Source organism: Sphaeramia orbicularis, unplaced genomic scaffold, assembly GCF_902148855.1.
Source record: "Sphaeramia orbicularis unplaced genomic scaffold, fSphaOr1.1, whole genome shotgun sequence".
NCBI classification, from domain to species: Eukaryota; Metazoa; Chordata; class Actinopteri; order Kurtiformes; family Apogonidae; genus Sphaeramia; species Sphaeramia orbicularis.
The window spans coordinates 190,601-214,007 of NW_021941569.1; the positions used below are offsets into that span (position 1 = coordinate 190,601).

Genomic DNA, 23,407 nt, shown 5'->3' on the forward strand with positions numbered 1-23,407 from the left:
CTCTGTGGTACGGAGTTCATGGGGGGGCGGTTCCCACCTGGTGCTGTGTGGACTTTCACATGTGGACGCATAAATTAAACATGTCCAAATGGTTTGTGTACAAGACCTGGATCCAAACCTGAACCCGGTTCCAGGTGGTTCGGATGACTTTAGCATCAGTGGTTCTGGGTCCCAGGTGGGTTTAGTCTGAACCTGGTCCTGTACAGGGGCGGGGCCTCAGGTCCAACCCGGTGGTTCTGATCCCATACATTTACACCTGACTCTGGTTCCTGTGAAAATGTTTTTTATTTCATTGTGGTTTTTTTGCGGTTCAGTATTTTCTGGTGTCACGTGCCGTTGTGTTTCCGGTCCAGATGGTCCAATCACAGGTGGGTCACGTGTCCAGGTATGTTTCTTCAGCCGCAGGTGTGTCGGTTTGGGTTTGATGAACCGGATCATGGCGGCGGCCTGCGGACGGACGGTTACCCGGCTCCAGGTCCAGGTCTGGTTCGGACTGGTCCTGCTGGCCCGGCTCCATGTGGCCCAGGAAGCTGACCAGGACGGCGGGTCCAGGTGGGTCCAGATCCGGGACCCGGGTACCGGAGGTCTGTGGAGGCTCGTCCAACGGCAGGAAACAAAGGGTGAGTTTGTGCAGAACCGGAACCACCTGTGGTCTGGACCGGGTCCTGTTCCACTGGTCTGGACCGGGTCCTGTTCCCGCCGTTTGAAAGTGGAACAAGGGAACACCGGAGCCGGTTCGGTTTAGCAGAACCTGGTGTTTGTGGGTCAGTGGGTCCGGTTAGTCTGAGTGTTTGGGACCAGGTTCCGGTAAATTCAGATTCTGGGACTGGACTGGACCGGACCCAAACAGGTTTGGGTTAATGTTCAGATTTTCACATGAATTTAAATGATGACAAATCCAACTAATCCAGAAGAAACCTGTTAAAGTCAGTGAATGTTCAACTAGAACCAGAAAAACCTCCAAGAATGAACACTTCTGATTTGTCTGAAAAACCAGGTGAACACAAAAGGAAAGGTGGACTTTTATCACATGTGTTCTACTTTTGGAACCTTCATGAAGAACCGAATGTATAAACCAGATTCTGATGAATAAAGTTGGAAAAAGGAAAAAAACCCTTCATGAGGAACCTAAATGTAAAAAAAAGAACATCATCCACCTTTTCAGTGAAGGGGGTGCAGTTTACCCAAATGTCTCCTGCTTTAAAATTAAGGCCACATCAAAAAACAAAAGCACAGACTGAAAATTTTGAAGGCCTTCAGCTAATGTGGCTAATGCTAACGAAGTCACCCACCAGAAGTGGAGGTCAGTGCGCTAACAATAAAGTCATTTAAACATTTTTTCCAGTAATATAGTCAGTCATTTTTTGGGCTGTTGTCTTTTTTTCTTGTAGTGGATAATTTCTTGGGCTGTTGGACCTCTGTCCATGAAACCGGGTTTATTTTAGTGTCTGTCACTGTTCCATCTGTTTAGACCCAATAATTAAAGGTAAATGGAGACAGATTTAAGCCCTGGATGGACCTAATGAGGACCTCAGAGAAACGAGCCATCCCATAATTAATGCATTTATAATCAAATATTGGGTCCAAAAATAGGACCCAAAAAGAACAATAACTGCAACAAATGTGCATAACTGTTAATACTAATACTACAAATACTAGTACTAGTACTACCAGTGGATGTGCTACTACTACAAATGCTGTTCTTTGAATAATTTGTACAAATGAAACCACTTAATTTTTCTCCAGAATGATCCAGATGTTTCCACCAGACTCTGAGATGATACTTGAACAAATAAAAATGGAAATGTTGACATAAATGCTGACTTCATTTCCCTTCCCCTGAAGTGGACTGAACACATGACCATCAGTTTCACCACGTTTTAGGAGAATGGAGCTAAAGTGATGAAAGTGTTTCAAATGCCCATTAATGGTCATTAGAGGGTCAGGGTTAGAGGACCTGGTCCAGACCTCAGCAGGGGCTGGTTTGGCCACGCCCACTGGACTCTGGTCAAACACATCCGTCCACATTAGACCCAGCTGACTCTTAGTGCTTTCAGATTATTCTACACGTCTGTTTTTTCTTCTCAGTTGTGTTGACGTCTCCAACAGTGGGACCAGTTCAGACCTGTGACGATGGCTGCCCCAAAGCATCATGGGTAAGAACAGACACTGTACTGTCATTACAGCTGGCCCTGACCTGTGGAGTAACAGTGGAATGAATGAAATGAAGGAAGGAAGGAATGAAATGTTTATTACGAACATGTAGACGGTGAAATCAAAACAAAAATCCACCAACAAAACATAAGTACTGGGACATAAATGATTGATAAGCAAACAAACAACAAAATAAATAATAATAGTAATAAGTAATAATATTTTTTCTTTTTAATTTTACCTTTATTTAACCTGGAAAACCTCACTGAGATTAAAAATCTCTTTTCCAAGAGTGTCCTGGCCAAGACAGGCAGCAGTTCATTAAATAGTTACAGACACAAACTTTCATACATTAAACGAAAACAAGTTTTCAAAACATAAAAACACACAATCAAGTCAAACCTTCCAAAGTCAACTTTGCAAAAATTGCCCATGAGATGTAGACAAAGTACGTCAGACAAAACATCTGCAGACAGATGTCTGTCTCTCTCAAAGTCATACAACATCCTCTGAAAAGTGTCCAATGAAACCAGATCTTTAAGTTTCAGGTCTTTTGGTAGTTTGTTCCAGGTGAATGGAACCGTAAACCTGAAGGCCTTTTCCCCTGTTCAGTTCTAACTTTAGGAAAAGATAATAATAATAATAATAATATAACAACATCACACCTCCTTTTCTCTATATAAAGGAACCAGGACATGTACGTCACTTTAAACGTTCTGCTCACACTTGTAATTATTGTGATAAAGTTGATGAAACAGCTGAAACATTTCAGATTCAGGAAGAAAAGTGGAGGACCCTCAGTGTCCCTATTAGGTTTAATAACGTCAGACATTTATGATCATAAATGTGACAGCTGCAGCTCAGTGGAACTGGCAACCTGGATGCTGAAAGGCTTCTGACTCTGGGATTGGCAGACAGATGATGGGCGGAGCCTCAGACCAAAACACACAATGTCAACATAAACATCATTTGTGGGCTGACACTGAGCTGTTCAAATGCACATATTCTGTCTGGACTACTACTGTCAGTGAGATCAGGATTTGAAATGAACAGGATTCCTTAATGTCTGGTGACAGTCAAGGCCATTTTACAATTACTTTGAACAGAATTCCTACAGACTGCACCTTTAAAATCATAAACATGACACAAAATATTCAACCTTTTCGAGCACAGTAAATGTCTGATACAATATTAAAGTGCGTTCATTTTATCAGGTAAACCTCCGTTACAGTTGAACAGCTGAAGTTGGACCTGCTTGGTTTGAGGTTGGTTCTTCAAACCTGTATTTACTGTTGAATTTGTCTTCACAGAACGCAGGTCAATTTAAAATGTGTTTAAAAACAAGAGAATTTGACTTAGAGCCTAAACGATTAATGGATTAGGTGCATGAAGCCAATCCAAAAATTCATGATTCGATTAATCGACTCAAATTGATTGAAGGGAAATATTCTATTACAGTTTTCCGGAACTGAAGCTTCTTTGTGCGTCACAATAAGTGTCCGTGTGAAACACAACAGTGGAACCAATGTTTAACAGCAGAGAAATGAAGGAAACAAAGCTGAAGATTGAGGAGAACTGAGAATGAAGGGTTTTTTGGATCACTTTGAGTCGATTAATCGTTTCAGCTCTAATTTGACTAAATGTTTTCCAGGATTCAACCTCTGAACCGGTTTATTGTGATCAGGCTGGAGGACAGAGCTTGACCCTGGATACATGTTTACCCACACCAGCACCAAGTCCACCAAATCCACGTAACCCAACAGCCCTAGAGGAAGATCCTTTTTGGGGCAACATGGAGATTCCTGAGGGAACATATGATCCAGAAGCTGAATCAGTGACACCCACCCCATCTGAACCCCCTACAATGGATACTCAGAGTACCTCTAGCCATATGTTATGGGGTTTTTTTGAAATCCCCACTGAAGATTATACTGGAGATGAAGATACACAATTTACAACTGAGACCACCACAGCATACAGGGGGACTACCTCAACCCTTCGAGGAGGACGACCGCCGCCTCAACCCCTCCCACCTGGACCATTCCCAAGACCACAGCAGCCGCAGTCTGGGACCCTCCCAGGACCACGGCAGCCTCTGCCGCCACCACCACCACCCAGGCCCCTCCAAGGACCACGGTGGCTGCTACCACCACCCAGGCCCCTCCAAGGACCACGGTGGCTGCTACCACCACCCAGGCCCCTCCAAGGACCACGGTGGCTGCTACCACCACCCAGGCCCCTCCAAGGACCACGGCCACCACTGCCGATGCCACCCGGACCCCTCCAAAGACCACAACCACCACGGCCGCCCCCACCACCCAGGCCCCTCCAAGGATCATGGCCGCTGCCACCTGGGCCCCTCCAAGGACCACAGCTGCCTCCAAGGACCATAGCCACCGTCACCACCAACTGGGCCTCTCCAAGGACCACAGCCGCCACCACCTGAGTACACAAAACTCAGCATCTAATACAACCCGCCTCTTATCTGCCCCAAACTTCTTAAATGCATCTGCCACTAGAACCAGTGGAACTACAAACACCAGTTTGCTAGCATCACCCTTTTCTTTTAATCCATCCATCCTCACAAACTCAGATGCAACAGTCAACTTATCTACAACTCTGTCCTCTAGTAACTCAACTGCGCCAACTACAGTTACTGATTCACCCACGACAAACTCCACTTCAAATACAACCGCTTCATTGTACAACCTGAACATCTCAAATGCAGCCGGTTCACCCGCCCTCAGTATGAACTCCATCTGGACCACTGCACCCCACCCTTCAAACATGGCTCCAACATATGACTCAGCCAGTGTCCCTGTGAACACCACCTCTGTGACAGTTCCTTTCTCTCCAAATAGAACTATCTCCACAAGCCTAAATATCATCATGAGCTCACTTTCATCAAACTCGACATCAAATGCTACAAACTCAGTCTACACCCCAAACTTCACCAATGCAACCAACATCTTAACCGGTGCAAATAAAGACACTTCACCATCAACCTTCTCTGTCAGTACAGTCCTCTCCGTCAACCCAAATACAACTACAGCCTCTTCTAACGCAACTGTCAACTCAACCGTACCAACTGCAGTCACTCATTCACCTACGACAAACTCACCGTCAAATGCTACCACCTCATTGTTCAACCTGACTTTCTCAAATATGCCCAGTTCAACCACCCCACATATGAACCCCATCTCCAACACAAATATGACCACAACGTACAACAACTCAGCTGGTGTCACTATAAATTCCACCTTGCTGACAATTCCCTTCTCTCCAAATATGACCATCTCCACACGCCTAAATGTTGCTATGAACTCAGTTCCAACCAACTTCATATCAAACACTACCGACTCATTCTACACCTTGAACTTCACAAATCCATCCGCCATCTCAACTAGTGGAACTACAAATACCACCTCACCAGCACCAACCTTTTCTGTCAATACAACCATCAACTCATCTACAACTACATCCTCTTCTACCTCAGTCATACTGACTACTGTTACCGATTCACCTACGACAAACTCCACGTCAAATGCTGTCACCTCATTATACAACCGAAACTTCTCAAATGCAGCAAATTCCACCACCCAAAGCCTGAACTCCATCTCAACCGCTGCACCCTCCCCTTCAGATAGGACTGCAACATACGACTCAGCCGGCCTCACAATAAATTCCACCTCGCTGCCAAGAACCATCTCTTCAAATATGACCACCTCCACAAGCCCAAACATCACCATGAACTCTCTTCCCACTAACCTGACGTCAAACACTGCCAACTCATTCTACACCCCAAACTTCACCAAAACATCTGCCGTTTCAACCAGTGGAACTACAGATACCACCTCATCAGAAACAACCTTTTCTGTCAACACAACCATCTCCACAAACTCAAATACAACAACCAACTCCTGGACAACTACGTCCTCTTCCAACTCAACCTTACCAACTACAGTTACCGATTCACCTGCAACAAACTCAACCTCCGATCCAACCACTTCATTATACAACCTGAACATCTCAAATACGACTGTCATTTCAACCAGTGCAACTACAGATATCACCTCACCACCACCCTTCTCTTTCAGTACAGTCCTCTCCGTCAACCCAAATACAACTACGGCCTCTGCTAACGCAACTGTCAACTCAACCGTACCAACTGCAGTCACTCATTCACCTACGATAAACTCAACGTCAAATGCTACCACCTCATCATTCAACCTGAATTTCTCAAATACGCCCAGTTCAACCACCCCAAATATGAACCCCATCTCAAACACAAATATGACCACAACGTAGAACAACTCAGCCATAAATACCAGCTTTCTGACAAGAACCTCCTCTCCCATGACCATCACCATGAGCTCACTTCCAACAAACTTCACAAACACTGCCGACATGTAATACAACCACCACTTCTCAAATCCACTTGCCAGCTCCGCCCCCTGAACTGGGTGAGTAGGTCAGACTAGGTGAGCTCTCAGCCTCAAGTACGTCACAGACAAGAACCTCAGCAAATGCAACCATCTTTACTGATCCATCTACAACTGTCAGCCTGTTTATTTGTAGAGATGAAAAATTCAGTTGGTGGCTCTAAAATTAATCACCAGTAGTTTTTCACCCTCAACATTTCTCCTTAAATACAACCACTACCTCACCCGGGCCCACCTGGGCCATCAGGACATTGGCTGCCTGGACTTGTGAACCCAGTTGGACCATCGGAATGAACGCCCCTGCATCAAGAACAAATATTAGTGTTTCAACTACCTCATATATCTGAAACGACGAAGAAGACCAGAGTCCAGTTCCCTGTGTTTCCTTCTGACAAAGTTCTTTTATTCATGTTTAAATTAAAGTGAAGTTTTATGTCCATGATGTTGGATCTGTTTGTTTTGTGTAAAGGCTTTAGAAGACACAGATGCACTCATTAACTCTGCCAGGAGGTACTGTGATCACTTTGCTTTGTGTGTTTGTTTGTTTGTTTGTTTGTTCATCTTCAGTGTAAAACTCTTCCATCCATCTTTCCCAGATCTTCCCCACAGATAGGCCTAGGCCCTGGGACCAACCCAGTCCATTTTGGTCCCAGTAGGACAAAGTTCAAGGTCACAGCAAGGTCACAACATCTACAGTTTTCCATCTGTCATCATTGAGACATTTTCCAAAATTCATCCTAAATTCCAAACGACTCTGATTCTCCTCCAGTTGGATCCACCTGTAGCTTAGAACAGTCTCTTGTATCTGGAACTAAACTGTCCACATCCACTGTGGAATGTGGACTCTGTGGACATTTCCACTGAACACTGAAAATCCCATTTCCCACACATTTAAAATTAGAACTCAACTAATATTGATGTGAATTGAATCTAATTGGACAGACACATGACTGGGACCAGATTCAACTGTTTCTGTGTATGGAACAACCTGGAAACTGTGGAATTTCCACAAAGAGTGGATCCACGCATGCACAGCGTTCAGGGTGAAGGAGGAGCTCTGAGTTCTGAACACTGGTTAGTTTATCGGCCGACAGCTGTGAGCTACTGTCGTCATGCAGCGTCTGTCATCCGTTACAAAACTTTCAATCGTCGTCTTCTCCAAAACTACTATTATGATTGACTTCACACTTGGTCTACAGCTTCTGTATGATGATGTCAACAAAAGTTAGTGAAATTATTTGGATCCAGATCTGAGTTTGGATTTGGTGCCACTTTGAAAACTGTCCCCATTATCAGAGATAGGAAGTGGATGGATGCAGTAACTCAGTAAATCTAAATGATCTCCAGTGTAAATGTCTCCAGTCCAGCCCTGATGGGGAGATGACCCAAACATAATGTCCACATGCTGATCAGGATCTTCTTCTGGATCTGGAACTGATGCAAAATTTCACATGGGCTCTTATGGGGAAAACATTTCAATCATCTTTTTCTCCCAAACTCCAGTTCTGATTGACTTCAGACTTGGTCTACAGCTTCTGTATGATGATGTCAACACAAGGGACTGAAATTATTTCCATCTGGATCTGATTCTGGATTTGGTGCCACTTTGAAAAATGTTCCCATTCTAACAGATAGGAAGTGGATTGATCCAATAAATCAGTATCAATGATATCAAGTGTGAATTTGAATTTTTTACAGATCTGATTGAATATGACCAAAACATGGACTATTTCTGTAATAGAATAAATACACAGAACTGGGGCAGAAGAAATGGATCTGGATACATTTAACACAGCTTTGAATTTGGCCGCTAAGATACAGGACTGGTGGTCCTATTTTTTTTGTTTTTTTTTTCATGTTGCGTTGTCAGAAACCACATAGTCCTATTTTTACAAGTTTGAAACCCAAAACAGGTAGAAGTTGGTTAAACCACTACAGTACCTCCTAATAGAATACAGTCTTTGAATCCTGCTGCACAAGCAAAACTGCTGTTGGACAAAAAAAAAAAAAAAAGTTGGGTTTTCTAATCACATTGGTAACAAGTGTGTACACCTTTAAGGCCCGTTTATGCTCTATGTCAAAGGTGTCAGACATGCGGCCCGGGGGCCAAATCCAGCCCACCAAAGGGTCCAATCAGGCCCATGGGATGAATTTTTGAAATGCAAAAATTACACTGAAGATATGAACAATTCAGATGTTAAAATAATTTTAGGTCAATTAAATCTAAAAATGGTTCAGGCCAGTAAAATACTATTATTATAACCTATAAATAGTGAAAACTTTAAATTTTCTTCTTTGTTTTAGTGTAAAAAAAAAAAAAGTATAATTTCATGAAAATGTTTACATTTACGGACTATCCTTTTACAAAAACTGAACAACCTGAAATGTCTTAAGAGAAGTCTGTGTATTTGTACCAATATTCTGTTATTTAATGTTTTGTGTATTTGTAGATCCACTGTGATCTGTACGTTGTGATTTACATGTATAAATGATAAACTAAGGCGTAATATTGTTAAAATTGCACTTATTTTTCTTCAGAACTTTCAGGTTGTTCATATATTTTTATGTTAGGTTCAAGTACAGTTCGTTGATGTAAACAGTTTCATTAGCCTACGGAACTTAAATTTTTTTCACCCCAAAACATACAGAAAACTTTGGAGTTGACATTATTTATAAGTTCTTAAACTATTATTTATATTATTTGACTGGTCCAGTCCACTTTAGATCAGATTAGGCTGAATATGGAACTGAACGAACATGAGTTTGACAGCCCTGCTGTATGTAAAAGACAAATGCGTATACGATCAGTGCGTGCTGTCTGTCCTCTGTCTGCATTTGTCTGTATTTCTGTCCGTTCTCTGAATGGGCTCTCTGCACAGCTCCTCTACTTCCTGAACTTCAGGTGGGTTTTGTATTTCCTGTCTTTCATTATTGGACATACTGATTCATCCAGCTGTGTCTACTTCTTGTACTGGTTAATGAACCACATCTGGATGAATCAGTGTGTCCAATAATGAAAGACAGGAAATAAAGGACCACCTGAAGTTCAGGAAGCAGTGGGGCTGTCAGAGAGCCCATTTGCAGATGTGACCCCAAACAGAATCAGAACAGTACCAACAGGAACCGTAAGGGGGGCAGTGTTATTTGAGGATTTTCCAGAAATGGAACTTTTCAAAGAGCGACTGTGTTGGTAAAAAAAAAAAAAAAAAAAAAACTACCAACATATTTATGACAACTATCCTTTTTAAAATGAACGCTGGTCGTGCTTCTGTCGTTACGATGTTTGTTGTTGTTGACTTTTTTTTTTTCTTCTCTTGAAAACTTCTTCTCCTTCTCCTGGTATTTGTGTGGCATGTTAGTTCAGAGCGGCGCCCTCTGGTGGAGTGATTGACAAACACTCGCTCCAACACGACGGATGGAAAAACGACGGCAGTGGCACCTGATGTGTGAAACGGACGAACCTATTTCCATACGTAAAACAAACACAAATGGAACTTTGTACTTGATCACTTAGAATCTTCAGTGTCTTTAAGTTGGTGATAAAAGTATAAAAGCACTGAGGGGTTGGATTAAATACGTTTATTCTTCTTCCTGCTCCTCTTGCAGAATTCAGATTGTATGTGCTGGAAGATGGATTCTGTTCATTTAAATGTTTTGTTTTTGTCTTAATTTGCTTCGTTTTATTTTGTTTATTTGCATGTTTAAAATAAATAAATAAATTGCCAAAGTGTTTAATATTCTGTAAAAGGTTCTGACATTAGTGAATTCTAAATTCAGCTTCAGCTGTTCAAATAAACACAACATTAATGTCTCTGTTTGGTGTAAATACTCAAATACAAACACGGCCTCTTTGTTCTTTTCAGGTTTTTATTGGTATTTTCAGTAAACCTGGATAAGCTCTGCCCACTCTCCTGGAGGCCACACCCCGTTCTCCATCACGTTGCTAGGTGACGTCTTCCAGTCCCAGGTGCGGACGGGGACGCTCCAGGACGCGCCGTAGTTCGCCGTCACGTAGTCCACGGTCTCACACGGGACGCGAACTTTGAGCTCCAGAAGCTCCGCCCAGCAGAGCGAGAAGGGCGGGAACACGTACCTGATTGGACAGAAGGTATAAAAACAAACCAATAAAAAGAATTTGAAAAGGATCATTAAACATTACAGCAAAGAAATGGAAGAAACTGATGAAAATGACAAAACTGGAAGAAGAAACAGGTTAGTCTGGTTTATGATGGAAGTTTGAACATGTTATTAAAAAAAATACTTTCCATTCAAGTGGCATTAAACAGAAAAAAGTCACAGTTTAAATGGTTTATTTTAGTATTTAACATTATTATATTTTTTATATTAACCCCTTACAGCCTAAATGTATTTACAATTTAAAAAACCGTTTGTGTTGCTGCTAAACTGTGTAGATCGTTCATTTGAATAAAACACATACAATAATTAGAATGCAAATTAATCACATTAGGCCTAATTATCATAATAGTAATTAAACTAATTTTCTAATCTGTTGTGTAGATTATTTTATTGATGCTACTGTTGATTATTTATTCTATTCAACTATCCAAACAAAACAAAAATGATCCAAAAAAATCAGTAGAATGTGAGACTGTTAAAGAAACAGGATGTTGAATCTGACCCATGAACGTCAGAGGTCAAAGGTCACCAGGTAACACGGCCTTATCCTCAGATCATAATTATCTAACTCATAAATGGACCCCAGTCTGTGGACTCGTTGAATCCAGGTGTTTGTGTTCTAGCAAAACAATAAGGACTAATGACAGGATACAGTTTGATATTATGGGATAGATATCCTATTGATTCTTAATCTTGCTGTTTGTGCGTGTGCTCCTCCTGAACAGGACATGTGACAGCTGCAGACATGATGTGTCCACAGATTTATGTCCACAGAGTTTACAAACAGCAGTATTTGACTGGAGTTTAATGGGAGATGTTTGTTCCTCAGTCACATGTGATGAAAGTAGATGGTTAAAAAAAGGCACTAAAATGAACAGAATAAGCAAAAAAAAGTATAACTAGAAGCACTCGGAGAGCGCAGACCTCCGCCAAGGCTGATCAGTGCCCCCCCCCGTGGGCCCCCCCCCACGCCAAGGAGGTTATGTTTTTGCCAGGGTTTGTTTGTTTGTCTGTTTGTTTGTTTGTTTGTCTGTCCGTTAGTGTGCAACATAACTCAAAAAGTGATGGACAGATTTTGATGAAATTTTCAGGGTTTGTTGGAAATGGGCCCCCCCGTGGGCCCCCCCACCCCCGATCACCACCAAAATTTAATCATTTCTTCCTTATCCCATTTCCAACAAACCCTGAAAATTTCATCCAAATCTGTCCATAACTTTTTGAGTTATGTTGCACACTAACGGACAGACAAACAAACAAACAAACCCTGGCAAAAACAGAACCTCCTTGGCGGAGGTAAAAATGAACAAAACAGGCATCAAAGAGAACAGAAAAAATAAAAATGAACAAAATAAAAATCTAAATGAACTAAAATGAGCAACACAAGCATAAAAAATGAACAAAATGAAGAAAGAACATCATAATGAACAAAATACACCCAAAAAAATGAACAATAAATGCAACAAAATGAACCAAATACATGTCAAAATAAACAGCGAGCAAAAAAAAAAAAAAAAATCAGTAAAATGAACAATATAAGCAACAAACTGAACAAAAATGTAAAAAGAGCATCAAAAGGAGCAAAATACACCCAAAAAAGCAAATAGATGGTTAGTTATGGAAGAAAAGGAGTATGTACAGTCAGAGCAGAAAAATATTACAGACATTTAGAGGAAGAACAGTGAAAACCTGAGTCAGTGTTCATATAAATTCAGTCCAAACCATCTGAGTCATTTTAGAAACAAAGACAAGAACTGAACCCAAACGAACCAATGCACTGATATCTATCCCATAATATAAACTGTATTCTGACATTAGTCCTGATTGTTTTGTTAGAACACAAACACCTGGATTCAACGGGTCCACACTGGGGTCCAGATACTTTATATACCACTATATTTACACTGATTTATTCATTTTATTGATTATTTTATTCATTTTTGTTAATTTTATTGATTATTTTGGTGTGTCTTACTTTTTTTTTTGATTATTTCGTTAATTTTGTTGATTATTCTGGTCTTTTTTTTTTAAGTCATTTTTGAATTATTTTGTTCATTTTGTTAATTATTTTGGTGGGTCTTTTTAAACTGTTTTTTATTGTAATTTTTTTTTTTTTTTTTTACTCATTTTGTTGATTATTTTACAAATTTTTTGGGATTATTTTGTTCATTTTGTTGATATTTTGGTCTTTTTTTACTGTTTTTTTTTATTGTATTTTTTTTTTTTTTTACTAATTTTGTTGATTACAAATTTTTGGGATTATTTTGTTCATTTTGTTAAGTATTTTGGTGTTTTTTTCACTGATTTTTTATTGCAATTTTTTCTTTTTTTAAATTCATTTTGTTGATTATTTTACAAATTTGGGGGGATTATTTTGTTCATTTTGTTGATTATTTTGGTCTTTTTTACTCATTTTTTTGATAAACCAAACCCAAATGAACCACTGCACTGATATCTATCCCATAATATAAACTCTGTTCTGACATTAGTCCTTACTGTTTTGGATCCTGTTAGAACACAAACACCTGGATTCAACGGCTCCACAGACTGGGGTCCATTTGTGTATAAGTTAATTATGATCTGAGGAGAACGGTGTCCACTCGTTAAGGCCGTTTGAGCAGAAGCTCGTTATAAAACCAGTAGAATTTGGAGGCGGAGCCACGCCCACAGTTTCCAAAGGCTTAAACTGACTTGAACTTCCTGCCGCTCTTGGCCTGCGTTCCTCCGTTCCACATCACGTCTCCGTCGTCGTAGAAAAAGAAAATGTCCAGTTTGACGTCGAAACTCAGGAAGGAAAGTTCCAGACTGTCCTCTACCTGTACTTCAAAATAAGACACACCCCTTCAGAATAAAACACACAACAAATAGAAGGAAAAAACAAACAAACAAACAGGATGAATGAAAGGACAGGAGACATGACGCTGCCTTCAGGTGCTGTGGGGAAGATGAGCTTTTGTGCGTTGGGATCAAGTGCTTTTGTTGTCGTCGTAGCAAAATTAAAAACAACTGACACAAAAGGAAGAGGATGAGGCTCCGCCCACAGCAGGTCTAAGGCTCCGCCCACAGCAGGTCTAATGCACAGTTTGGATTTTTGGGTTAAATCAGATTTTTTTATCTGTGTTGGTTCAGATTCACATTAAATGAAACTTCTATCAGTTTTGAGTCTGAACTGAATGTGACCCTGAAGTGACCCACATGGACTAAAGAGGTCCTGAAGTGACCCACATGGACTAAAGAGGTCCTGAAGTGACCCACATGGACTAAAGAGGTCCTGAAGTGACCCACATGGACTAAAGAGGTCCTGATGGAATACCAGACCACGCAGACACACACTGTGTTTACAGAAGGAAATATGGTTTTCCAGGTCAGATTGAGGACCACATGTGTAAGTGGTCTGTAAATAGACTATTTTCTTTTGTTCAGACAAGGTATAGTTTTTAGATGTTTCCTGCTGGACAGTTTCCACTGTGAGTCCAGTCTTCCTCAGAAGCGTCATCTGACGAGCTGCTGACGTGTCATTTATCAGCTGGTCGGCTCGACGGGCTCTAAACGGTCCGTTGAGCCGACCAGCTGATAAATGACACGTCAGCAGCTCGTCAGATGAGGCTTCTGAGGAAGACTGGAGTCACAGTCCAAACTGTCAAGCAGGAAACATCTAAAAACTATACCTTGTCTGAACAAAAGAAATTAGTACATTTACATAAACCGAAGACAAAATGAACGTCTTCAGCCTTGTAAGTGGTCTGGGTCAGACTAGTGCTGTTCAGACTGTCTGGACCCTTTGGCGGTCTGGTTTTGGTCCACGGGCCACATATTTGACACTATATAATAATATAAAATGTATAAAATCCTCCGCTAACAGCAGCAGAACGCTAATAAAACTATTGTTTATTTTTGGCCATGAATCCCTTGTTGCCGTGTTGAAAAGGTCAAAGGTTACATGTTTTTGGGGGTTTTTTGCGTGGGAGCGTTCATGTGCATTTTTCCAGTTCTAGTATTTCCCATCGTTTCCAGAGCACGTGAAGGCAGCGTTAGCCTCGTTCTCACCTTTCCAAACTTGTGTTTGAGTTTGAGGCCGGCGTCGGTGAAGGCGCTGATGATGTCAGGTCTGTAATCTGCGATGAAAATGCCGATGTCCACGTCTCGACTGTAGGAGATGACGCTGCACTGCCTGAACCAGCCTGTGGGGGGAGACGGAGGGAGGCGGGTCAGTCACTCTGCTCTGATGACGGGGTGTTGCCATGGTAACATGTTGCCGTGCGGGTTACCGAGGCAGGTGCCGCTGCTGAGCCAAAACGGGACGTTGATGCGAGCGAGCGTTCGAGCGGCGAGATGGAGCAGCTGTTTGACTTTACGCCGAAAGTCGACGGCGTCTGGAGACGAGTCATCAGGATAAAGCTGAAACAGGACGAACGCAGAGGAGACGGTGTTTTCAGTTACAGTAGGGTCACCGCTTCAGTTTTCAGGGATTCGCACTTTTATTCTAACGTCGTTCGTGTGAACATGTCATGTGACTGACCTGCAGGAAGTTGCGGGCGTCACGGTAACGGCACTCCAGGAAACGGGCGTGTCTCTGCTCAGACAGGAAGCGGGTAACGTTGCGCGGGATCCGAACGTCGAGGCCATCGAGGACGGTGAGGACGAGTTCAGGCCTGTGGTGGAAGAGACAAAAATAAAATAAAAAACATGTAAAAACACGTAAAAACACAAAAACTATGAAATAAAATACAACCAAAGACTTGATGAACCCTTTAAGGACTAACATTAGAACAGGACTAGGGTGGACCTTTGGGTCTTTGGACCTTTTGTGCTTTTTGGTTCTTTGGTGTCATGTGGATCCAGTTGATAGTCTGTGTTCACTTTGGGTCTAGTCGTAGACCGAGCCGCTCTTTTCACTGACAAAAAACATCCATCAGCTGATTCAAATACATACACACTGGATCTGTCTATGAACTGGAGAGATCTGACTATAGATTTACACATATATACAAATATACATATATATAATATTTACACATACAACACAACTATTAACTATACAAACCACAAAAATACAAAAAAAAAAAATGCGGAAAAATTAAAATAAATAATGAAGAACTTAGGAAAAGTAAACATAAATTGACTAAAATAATAAGAAAATGTATAAAACTGAACAAAAATTGAGTAAAATAATAAAAAAAATGAGCAAAACTTGAGTAAAATAATGAACAAAATGAACAAATCTGAACAAAAATTTAGTCGAATAATGAAAAAATGAACAAAACTGAACAAAAATTTAGTAAAATAATGAAAAAAAATGAACAAAACTGAACAAAATTTAGTAAAATAATGAAAAAAATGAACAAAACTGAACAAAAATTTCGTAAAAAATGAATGAAACTGAACAAAAATTTAGTAAAATAATGAGAAAATAAAACTATATAAAAATTGAGTGAAATAATGAAAAAATGAACAAAACTGAAAAAAAAAAATTGTAAAAAATGAACAAAACTGAAAAACAATTTTGTAAAATAATGAAAAAATGAACAAAACCAAAGAAAATTTTAACAAAGTAAGGAAAAAATTGATCAATAACTATAGAAACTGGAAGAATCTACATAAAACAGTGGAAAAAATAGAGAAACTCGACAAAAAAACATCCAGTCCCAGCAGTAGAACCCTGCAGAACAGCTCTATCACTATTAAATACAATTATTGACATGAATTCTCCACTAAAACAGATCAAACTTCTAAAAATCTTCCATGTCTCTCTCACAGACTGCCCTCTGCTGCTCTAAGCCCCGCCCACTTCCACCCCTCCCCCTCTACCCTCATGTGTTCTAGACCAATAGAATGAACCCAGATGGTTGAGGGGTTCGCGTACCTGTCGTACGCTCCTGCGTGGCGTCCGTACTCCAGCTGTTTGAACGCGGCGAAGCTTCGGTCCATGTCGGCGTGGAGGCGGAGCGCTCCGTGCCACAGGTAGTTCCCGCTGCGCTCATACAGGAACACCACCTGGACAAAAAGGAACCGCCCACGGGTCACACCCAACGCCTGTACGCTAAATAAACACTGTGGAGGCTCCGCCCACCTGGATGACGTATCCGTGGAGGCGGAACAGGAAGTGCAGTGGGATGTCGTCTCCTGACAGCGTGTCCAGACTGGCCAGTCGGGGGTCTTCTCCTCTCAGCTCCAGGAGTTCAAAGCCTTTCTGTTCAGCAGCCAATGGGAGGGCCACCTGACAGGAAACAGGAAACAGACGGCGCCACCTTCAGGTCAAACTACCACCTGGAAAAACCTCTGAACTACAAAAAAAACCCACAGGTCTGTGTTCACACCTGGAACATGTGACTCCTCCTACTGATGACTGCATTTTCAGGTTTGGTCATTTTTTCATTTTTCTACTCAATTTCTGGTCAGTTTTGTACATTTTTTGATTATTTTAGTCAATTTTTTGTTCTGTTTTGTTCATTTTTTCATTATTTTACTCAATTTATGTTTACTTTTCCTAAGTTATTCATTATTTATTTTTTAGGACCTGAATATTCAGTGTTTGTACAGGGGGCGCCACTGAGCCACAAACAGAAGACGATTGGATAAAGATTTTCCCCGTTTTCAGGTCTGTTTAATATGTTAAAGAGTGAACCCTTTAACCCCTGATTAAAGGTGCAGGTTCACATATGAACCCTTTAACCCCTGATTAAAGGTGCAGGTTCACATATGAACCCTTTAACCCCTGATTAAAGGTGCAGGTTCACATATGAACCCTTTAACCCCTGATTAAAGGTGCAGGTTCACATATGAACCCTTTAACCCCTGATTAAAGGTGCAGGTTCACATATGAACCCTTTAACCCCTGATTAAAGGTGCAGGTTCACATATGAACCCTTTAACCCCAGATGAAAGGTGCAGGTTCACATATGAACCCTTTAACCCCAGATGAAAGGTGCAGGTTCACATATGAACCCTTTAACCCCAGATTAAAGGTGCAGGTTCACTTATGAACCCTTTAACCCCAGATTAAAGGTGCAGGTTCACATATGAACCCTTTAACCCCTGATTAAAGGTGCAGGTTCACATATGAACCCTTTAACCCCAGATTAAAGGTGCAGGTTCACATATGAACCCTTTAACCCCAGATTAAAGGTGCAGGTTCACTTATGAACCCTTTAACCCCAGATTAAAGGTGCAGGTTCACATATGAACCCTTTAACCCCTGATTAAAGGTGCAGGTTCACATATGAACCCTTTAACCCCAGATGAAAGGTGCAGGTTCACATATGAACCCTTTAACCCAGATTAAAGGTGCAGGTTCACTTATGAACCCTTTAACCCCAGATTAAAGGTGCAGGTTCACATATGAACCCTTTAACCCCTGATTAAAGGTGCAGGTTCACATATGAACCCTTTAACCCCAGATTAAAGGTGCAGGTTCACATATGAACCCTTTAACCCCAGATGAAAGGTGCAGGTTCACATATGAACCCTTTAACCCCAGATTAAAGGTGCAGGTTCACTTATGAACCCTTTAACCCCAGATTAAAGGTGCAGGTTCACATATGAACCCTTTAACCCCAGATTAAAGGTGCAGGTTCACATATGAACCCTTTAACCCCAGATTAAAGGTGCAGTTGAACATATTCAGTCCTTTCTCAGATGAACAGTGGTCCCAGTCTCTGCTCTTATTTCTGTTGTAGTTGTTTATTTTATGGAAACGTTGACATGTGTCGTATTAGTGAAGAATGTAAGAAGTTAAAATGTCAGAAGTTATGACCCGCCCTCGTCTGTCTTTTAGACGTGGACGTGGTTCACAGCTCCCTCTAGTGGTGGCGCTGGTGTCAGTCTGCACTCTGATCCACAAATACAAAACCAACTACACCCTGCGGGTCAGCTGGACTCATTTTGTGCGTCCACGTTCAGTTCAAGCTGTTCTTTATACAAACTAAGAAACCTGGACGTCACCACGTTCTGACACAGTAAAGCTTGTCACTTGTTCCGTCTCGTTATCGTCTAAAGTTTACGTTTGTTGTTAAATCTGTTCGTGTTTCATTTCATAACGTTGGCGTTCAGACTCACGTCGTACTTCCATTGGTTGGCCTGCAGAGCGAAGGCTGTGATTGGTCGGTCGGTGCACAGGAAGCCGCAGTGTGGCTCCGGCACCAGACGGTCCCTCTGCCGCAAAGCATCCTGGGAGAGCAGCGACAGCACGGCCGTGTCGATGAGGAAGAGCGGCATCCGGAACCGACGAGCCAAGGCCAGGAAGGACTTCACCGTGAGCTGAGGATGCAGAGGGGTGGGGTTACCGTGGCAACCAGGATCGAAACGGCAGAAAAAAAAAAAAATAAAATAAACAATAGGAAGAAAAAAACACCCATCAGGTCATGACATTATGTTACTATGACAACCAGAGACTCACCCACTGGACGTCGCTGGAGGTCAGCTGACCCGTCCGGCTCAGGATATGAGGACCAGGCTGTAGGAGAAAGGCATGATGGGAAAATTCTACGTGAGACTGTGTGAGAGCAGAGACGGATACGATACGACTGTAAGAAAATAAACAGAAGAAGAAAAGCACTGGCAGAGCGAACAGCTGCACCTTTATCTGATGTTTTATAACATGGTAAAATGTCACATTTACTTATGTTTCACTGTAAACCTTTCTGGGGGGTTTTTTAATTGAACTTGTGAAAAAATACAAACTCAATGAGGATAATAACATAGTAATACAAATGAACATAAAGTACAAAAAATCATGGGGATATGTAGACAAGAGCAAAAATACATTCAAATACAATCCAGTGCAAATCATGAGGCATTTTAAATTAACATATAGGAGCAGAGATACAACAGAAAAGACTTTAAATTAAAATAAGTCACGAGCAACGTTCTGGCTTATTTTCATTGCAGTTTTGTTTTTTTCTAATTTTCTTAGGGACGAGACAAACATTTTAAATTTGTTTGTAAATCCAGAAAAGGAGGGCTTGTTAGTTCTCCATTTTGCACAGCGGATATGATGATATTTACCTAATAATAAAATTATATTAATGATAACTGAAACAGATGAGGCCGAATTATCCATAGAAAAAAATATGATATAATTCAAAACATGGAATATCATTAATTTTTAGTGAAATCCAATTTTTTATGTCTGACCAAAACAGTGTGATGCAGGACATCAGAAAAATCAGTGTTGTAAGGTTTCATCAGAACCGCTGCAGAAGGAGCGCTGACCCACCTCAAACTGAAACATGTTCCCAGGAGCTCTGCTACAGGAGAAACCCTGTGTACGATTTTACAGAGTGTCTGTAACCTTTGGCAGACTGGCCTTTTCAGAAGTCTGGAGTGTTCTGTGTTCAATGTAGCAGATGTTCGTGAGGTGGGCCTCTGTCATTATGACACAACCCTGACTTCAAAACAGAACCAATGAACCTAGTGTTACATGTCCTGTCAAACAGATGACCTGTTTACCTGTACACCTGCACACCTGTACACCTGTACACCTGTACACCTGCACACCTGCACACCTGTACACCTGCACACCTGTACACCTGCACACCTGCACACCTGCACACCTGTACACCTGCACACCTGCACACCTGTACACCTGCACACCTGCACACCTGTACACCTGTACACCTGCACACCTGCACACCTGTACACCTGCACACCTGCACACCTGTACACCTGCACACCTGCACACCTGTGGCACCTGCACACCTGTGGCACCTGCGGCACCTGCACACCTGTACACCTGCACACCTGCACACCTGTACACCTGAGGCACCTGTACACCTGCACACCTGTACACCTGCACACCTGCGGCACCTGCACACCTGTACACCTGCACACCTGTACACCTGCACACCTGCGGCACCTGCACACCTGTACACCTGCACACCTGTACACCTGTACACCTGCACACCTGTACACCTGCACACCTGTACACCTGCACACCTGTACACCTGTACACCTGAGGCACCTGTACACCTGTACACCTGCACACCTGTACACCTGCACACCTGTACACCTGAGGCACCTGTACACCTGTACACCTGTACACCTGCACACCTGTACACCTGTACACCTGCACACGTGTACACCTGTACACCTGTACACCTGCACACCTGCACACCTGTACACCTGCACACCTGAGGCACCTGCACACCTGAGGCACCTGCACACCTGCACACCTGTACACCTGCACACTTGTACACCTGTACACCTGAGGCACGGCACATTTGAATCCATTCTACAGGCGCAGCTCACTGATGTCTGTCTGTTACAAACAGACCTGTGTCCTCCACTAGTTGTGTTCTGTATTAAATACAGACAAACCTGGAATAGTAGGGAATTTTACAGCCACGAACAACAGCAGCTGTCATCCTGCCAGAGTGTGTGTGTGGGTGTGTGAGTGTGTGTGTGTGTGTGTGTGTGTGTCTGGGTGTGTCTGTGTGTGTATATGTGTGTGTGAGGGTGTGTGTGTATATGTGTGTGTATGTGTATGTGTGTGTGTGTAGTGTTTGTGTGTGTATATGTGTGTGTATGTGTGTGTGTGTATGTGTGTGTGTGTGTGTGTATGTGTGTGTGTGTGTGTGTTGGTCTCACCTTGCTGACGTACTTCCGGTAGTAGTAGAGCTGAAACAGTAGAAACACGGAGCTGCTGATGAGCAGCAGGTATAAAACCACCGTCCGGTTCACGCGCGGCATCCGGTTCGTCTCAGCCGCTCATCGTGACGTCACACCGGCCTCCATGCGCGAGATTAACGGCGGCAGAACGCAAAAACAACAGATAAATCACACGACGGTCGGTGTGGACCGAGGTCCACCGCCATTTTTAAAATATAGAGCACTTCCGGTTCAGTTTTTCAAAATAAGACACCGCGAACTTGTAATGTGTCCATTGGATATCAGCTTTATATAATTATTATTTTAAATCATGTTTAAATCAATAAATATGCACATAATAGTAATAATTATTATTATTATTATTATTATTATTGTTATTATTAGTTTAGTTTAGTTTAGTTTATTTCAGACACAGACATAATACCAAACATATGGAAGAAAAAAAAAAAAACAATACACAAATAAAAAATCAAATAATAGAAAAAAAGAACAACTGTTGCACCCGAAAGCGAATAGGAAGAAGCCACTGCTTATCCAGTCCTACTACCCCCCCCCCCCCCCCCCCCCCCATTCCAGTCCCTTAGACTATTAGTGCTGAATCACTTGACATACGACATAAGATTGTGATAATAAAAAAAAAAATAATAATAATAGTAGCCTAAAGGTACATTCCAGTCAAAGGACATTTGTCTGGTTGATCAGTCCTGGTTGGACACAGATATCTCATCATATTGTCCCTCTGTATCCACACACTAAAGACCATGAGGTCCCTGTGAACATGTGAACTGCAGTGTTTCGGATGAACCACTTCCTCTGTTTAATCACTTTATCAGTGTCTCGTCACTTTTCACAGTTGACAACTTTAGGATTAATTTAGCGACAATAATATGAACTGGACATTTGTTGATGAACATCCTTACATTAGTACAGAAAGAAAACCATGGACAGGGTATTTTCATTCACAAAGAAATATAGTAATAACATTAATCATCATCATCAAAACATTTAATGAGTACAGTGTTCATTTCCTTCCATTTCTGTTCATTTTGTGGATATTTTAATTGTTTTTCGTCATGTATTTGACTTTGTTTGTTGTTGTTCATGCTGGTGTTATCACTTTAATCTTCATTCTTCTTCAGCTTTTTATTTTTTAGAAGAAGAAACTGTGACAACGTGGATCTGAGTAGACAAAAGTACTTTTTCATAATTGATTTAGATTTTTTTATTAATAGGATTTAAAGGCTTTAACATCTGATCATGAACACATGATTAGTCAATAAATAATTAAATGTTTCTAACATGGCCCTCATGTGGTTTATTGGATCTGATCAGTGTACTATTAATGCATACTCTATTGGAATGGAGAAAACACACGCACGCACACACAGACACACACACACACAGACACACACCACACACACACACACACACACACACACACACACACACACACACACACACAGCTCAGTGTCAGAGTTAAGATGGCGGCTGCAGCGGCTCCAGAATAAAGGCCTGTTGTTGGTGAAACTTCTTTTGGACTTTGTTAAACTCCACTTTTCCCACTCGAACCGGACTCATGGCGGGTCTTCGACGCCCCTGACGCTCCGGTCACCGGCTGTTCGTGTCTCCCGGTGATGGTTCGGACACTTTCCACCGTCTGAAGCGGACACTTTACTGAAGGTAAGTCCGTTAGCCCGTTAGCATCCAGCTAACCGTTTGTTTTGGTCCGGCGTCAGTGTCTGTGCGGGGTTCGGGGCGGAGGAGCGGTCCGAACCGGAGCTGCAGCAACCGGACAGAGGACACGGGGCTCCTACACCCAGAGTCAAAGGGAACGGTTCTGTGGAAATGAGAGAAAAATACGATAAAGTCTCGGGTTGAAGTTAGCTGTCAAAAGCTAGCAGTTAGCCTGCACCTAGCTGCTATTGTACTGTAGTTGTACACAATAACACTGGTACAAACATTACAGTAACTGACACCACAGTTCCACACAGTTACACGTGTATAAGTAATGCATTACTGCTACTTCTACTGGTAACGCACATAGTTTACCTACTGATACAGTTGGCTGAGGC

The 23,407-nt window shown here is 41.9% G+C and overlaps 3 protein-coding genes across 4 annotated transcripts in view; 2 read left to right on the forward strand and 1 right to left on the reverse strand.

The window, feature by feature from the left end:
- The first annotated feature begins 409 nt into the window (after window positions 1-409).
- LOC115416155 (mucin-5AC-like) lies at window positions 410-7,108 on the forward strand. The gene is made up of 4 exons (XM_030129879.1): window positions 410-620; window positions 2,089-2,156; window positions 3,806-4,167; window positions 4,236-7,108. Exons 1-4 carry the CDS (start codon window positions 425-427, stop codon window positions 6,460-6,462), a joined length of 2,853 nt encoding a protein of 950 aa, XP_029985739.1. The 5' UTR covers window positions 410-424; the 3' UTR covers window positions 6,463-7,108.
- A 3,341-nt stretch (window positions 7,109-10,449) lies between these two features.
- On the reverse strand, window positions 10,450-21,552 carry LOC115416151 (fukutin-like). 2 transcript variants are annotated; one of them, XM_030129875.1, is made up of 10 exons: window positions 21,315-21,552; window positions 19,126-19,182; window positions 18,786-18,986; window positions 16,801-16,947; window positions 16,594-16,724; window positions 15,250-15,382; window positions 14,999-15,128; window positions 14,778-14,911; window positions 13,422-13,546; window positions 10,450-10,689 (listed from the first exon to the last, which is right to left on the reverse strand). In XM_030129875.1, the coding sequence occupies exons 1-10, from the start codon at window positions 21,414-21,416 to the stop codon at window positions 10,476-10,478; spliced, it is 1,374 nt and encodes a 457-aa protein (XP_029985735.1). In that variant the 5' UTR covers window positions 21,417-21,552; the 3' UTR covers window positions 10,450-10,475. The 2 variants fall into 2 exon arrangements, with proteins under 2 accessions (XP_029985735.1, XP_029985736.1); XM_030129876.1 differs by lacking the exon at window positions 13,422-13,546 and having other exon boundaries at window positions 10,489-10,689.
- Window positions 21,553-22,800: 1,248 nt separating this feature from the next.
- Window positions 22,801-23,407, forward strand: part of LOC115416141 (adenomatous polyposis coli homolog) — a 32,176-nt gene continuing 31,569 nt past the window's right edge. The window contains 1 exon segment of the mRNA XM_030129865.1: window positions 22,801-23,015. The gene's annotated coding sequence lies outside the window, so the exon portion shown is untranslated.

Excerpts from the sequence above, each read along its gene's own strand:
- LOC115416155 (XM_030129879.1), top strand. The coding sequence starts at position 425 with ATGAACCGGATCATGGCGGCGGCCTGCGGACGGACGGTTACCCGGCTC. Across the intron at positions 2,157-3,805 it reads GCTGCCCCAAAGCATCATGG|GATTCAACCTCTGAACCGGT; the intron begins GTAAGAACAGAC and ends AATGTTTTCCAG. Across the intron at positions 4,168-4,235 it reads ACCCTTCGAGGAGGACGACC|GACCACGGCAGCCTCTGCCG; the intron begins GCCGCCTCAACC and ends GGACCCTCCCAG.
- LOC115416151 (XM_030129875.1), bottom strand. The coding sequence starts at position 21,416 with ATGCCGCGCGTGAACCGGACGGTGGTTTTATACCTGCTGCTCATCAGC. Across the intron at positions 16,725-16,800 it reads TCCACGGATACGTCATCCAG|GTGGTGTTCCTGTATGAGCG; the intron begins GTGGGCGGAGCC and ends CTTTTTGTCCAG. Across the intron at positions 13,547-14,777 it reads TCAAACACAAGTTTGGAAAG|GTAGAGGACAGTCTGGAACT; the intron begins GTGAGAACGAGG and ends TTTGAAGTACAG.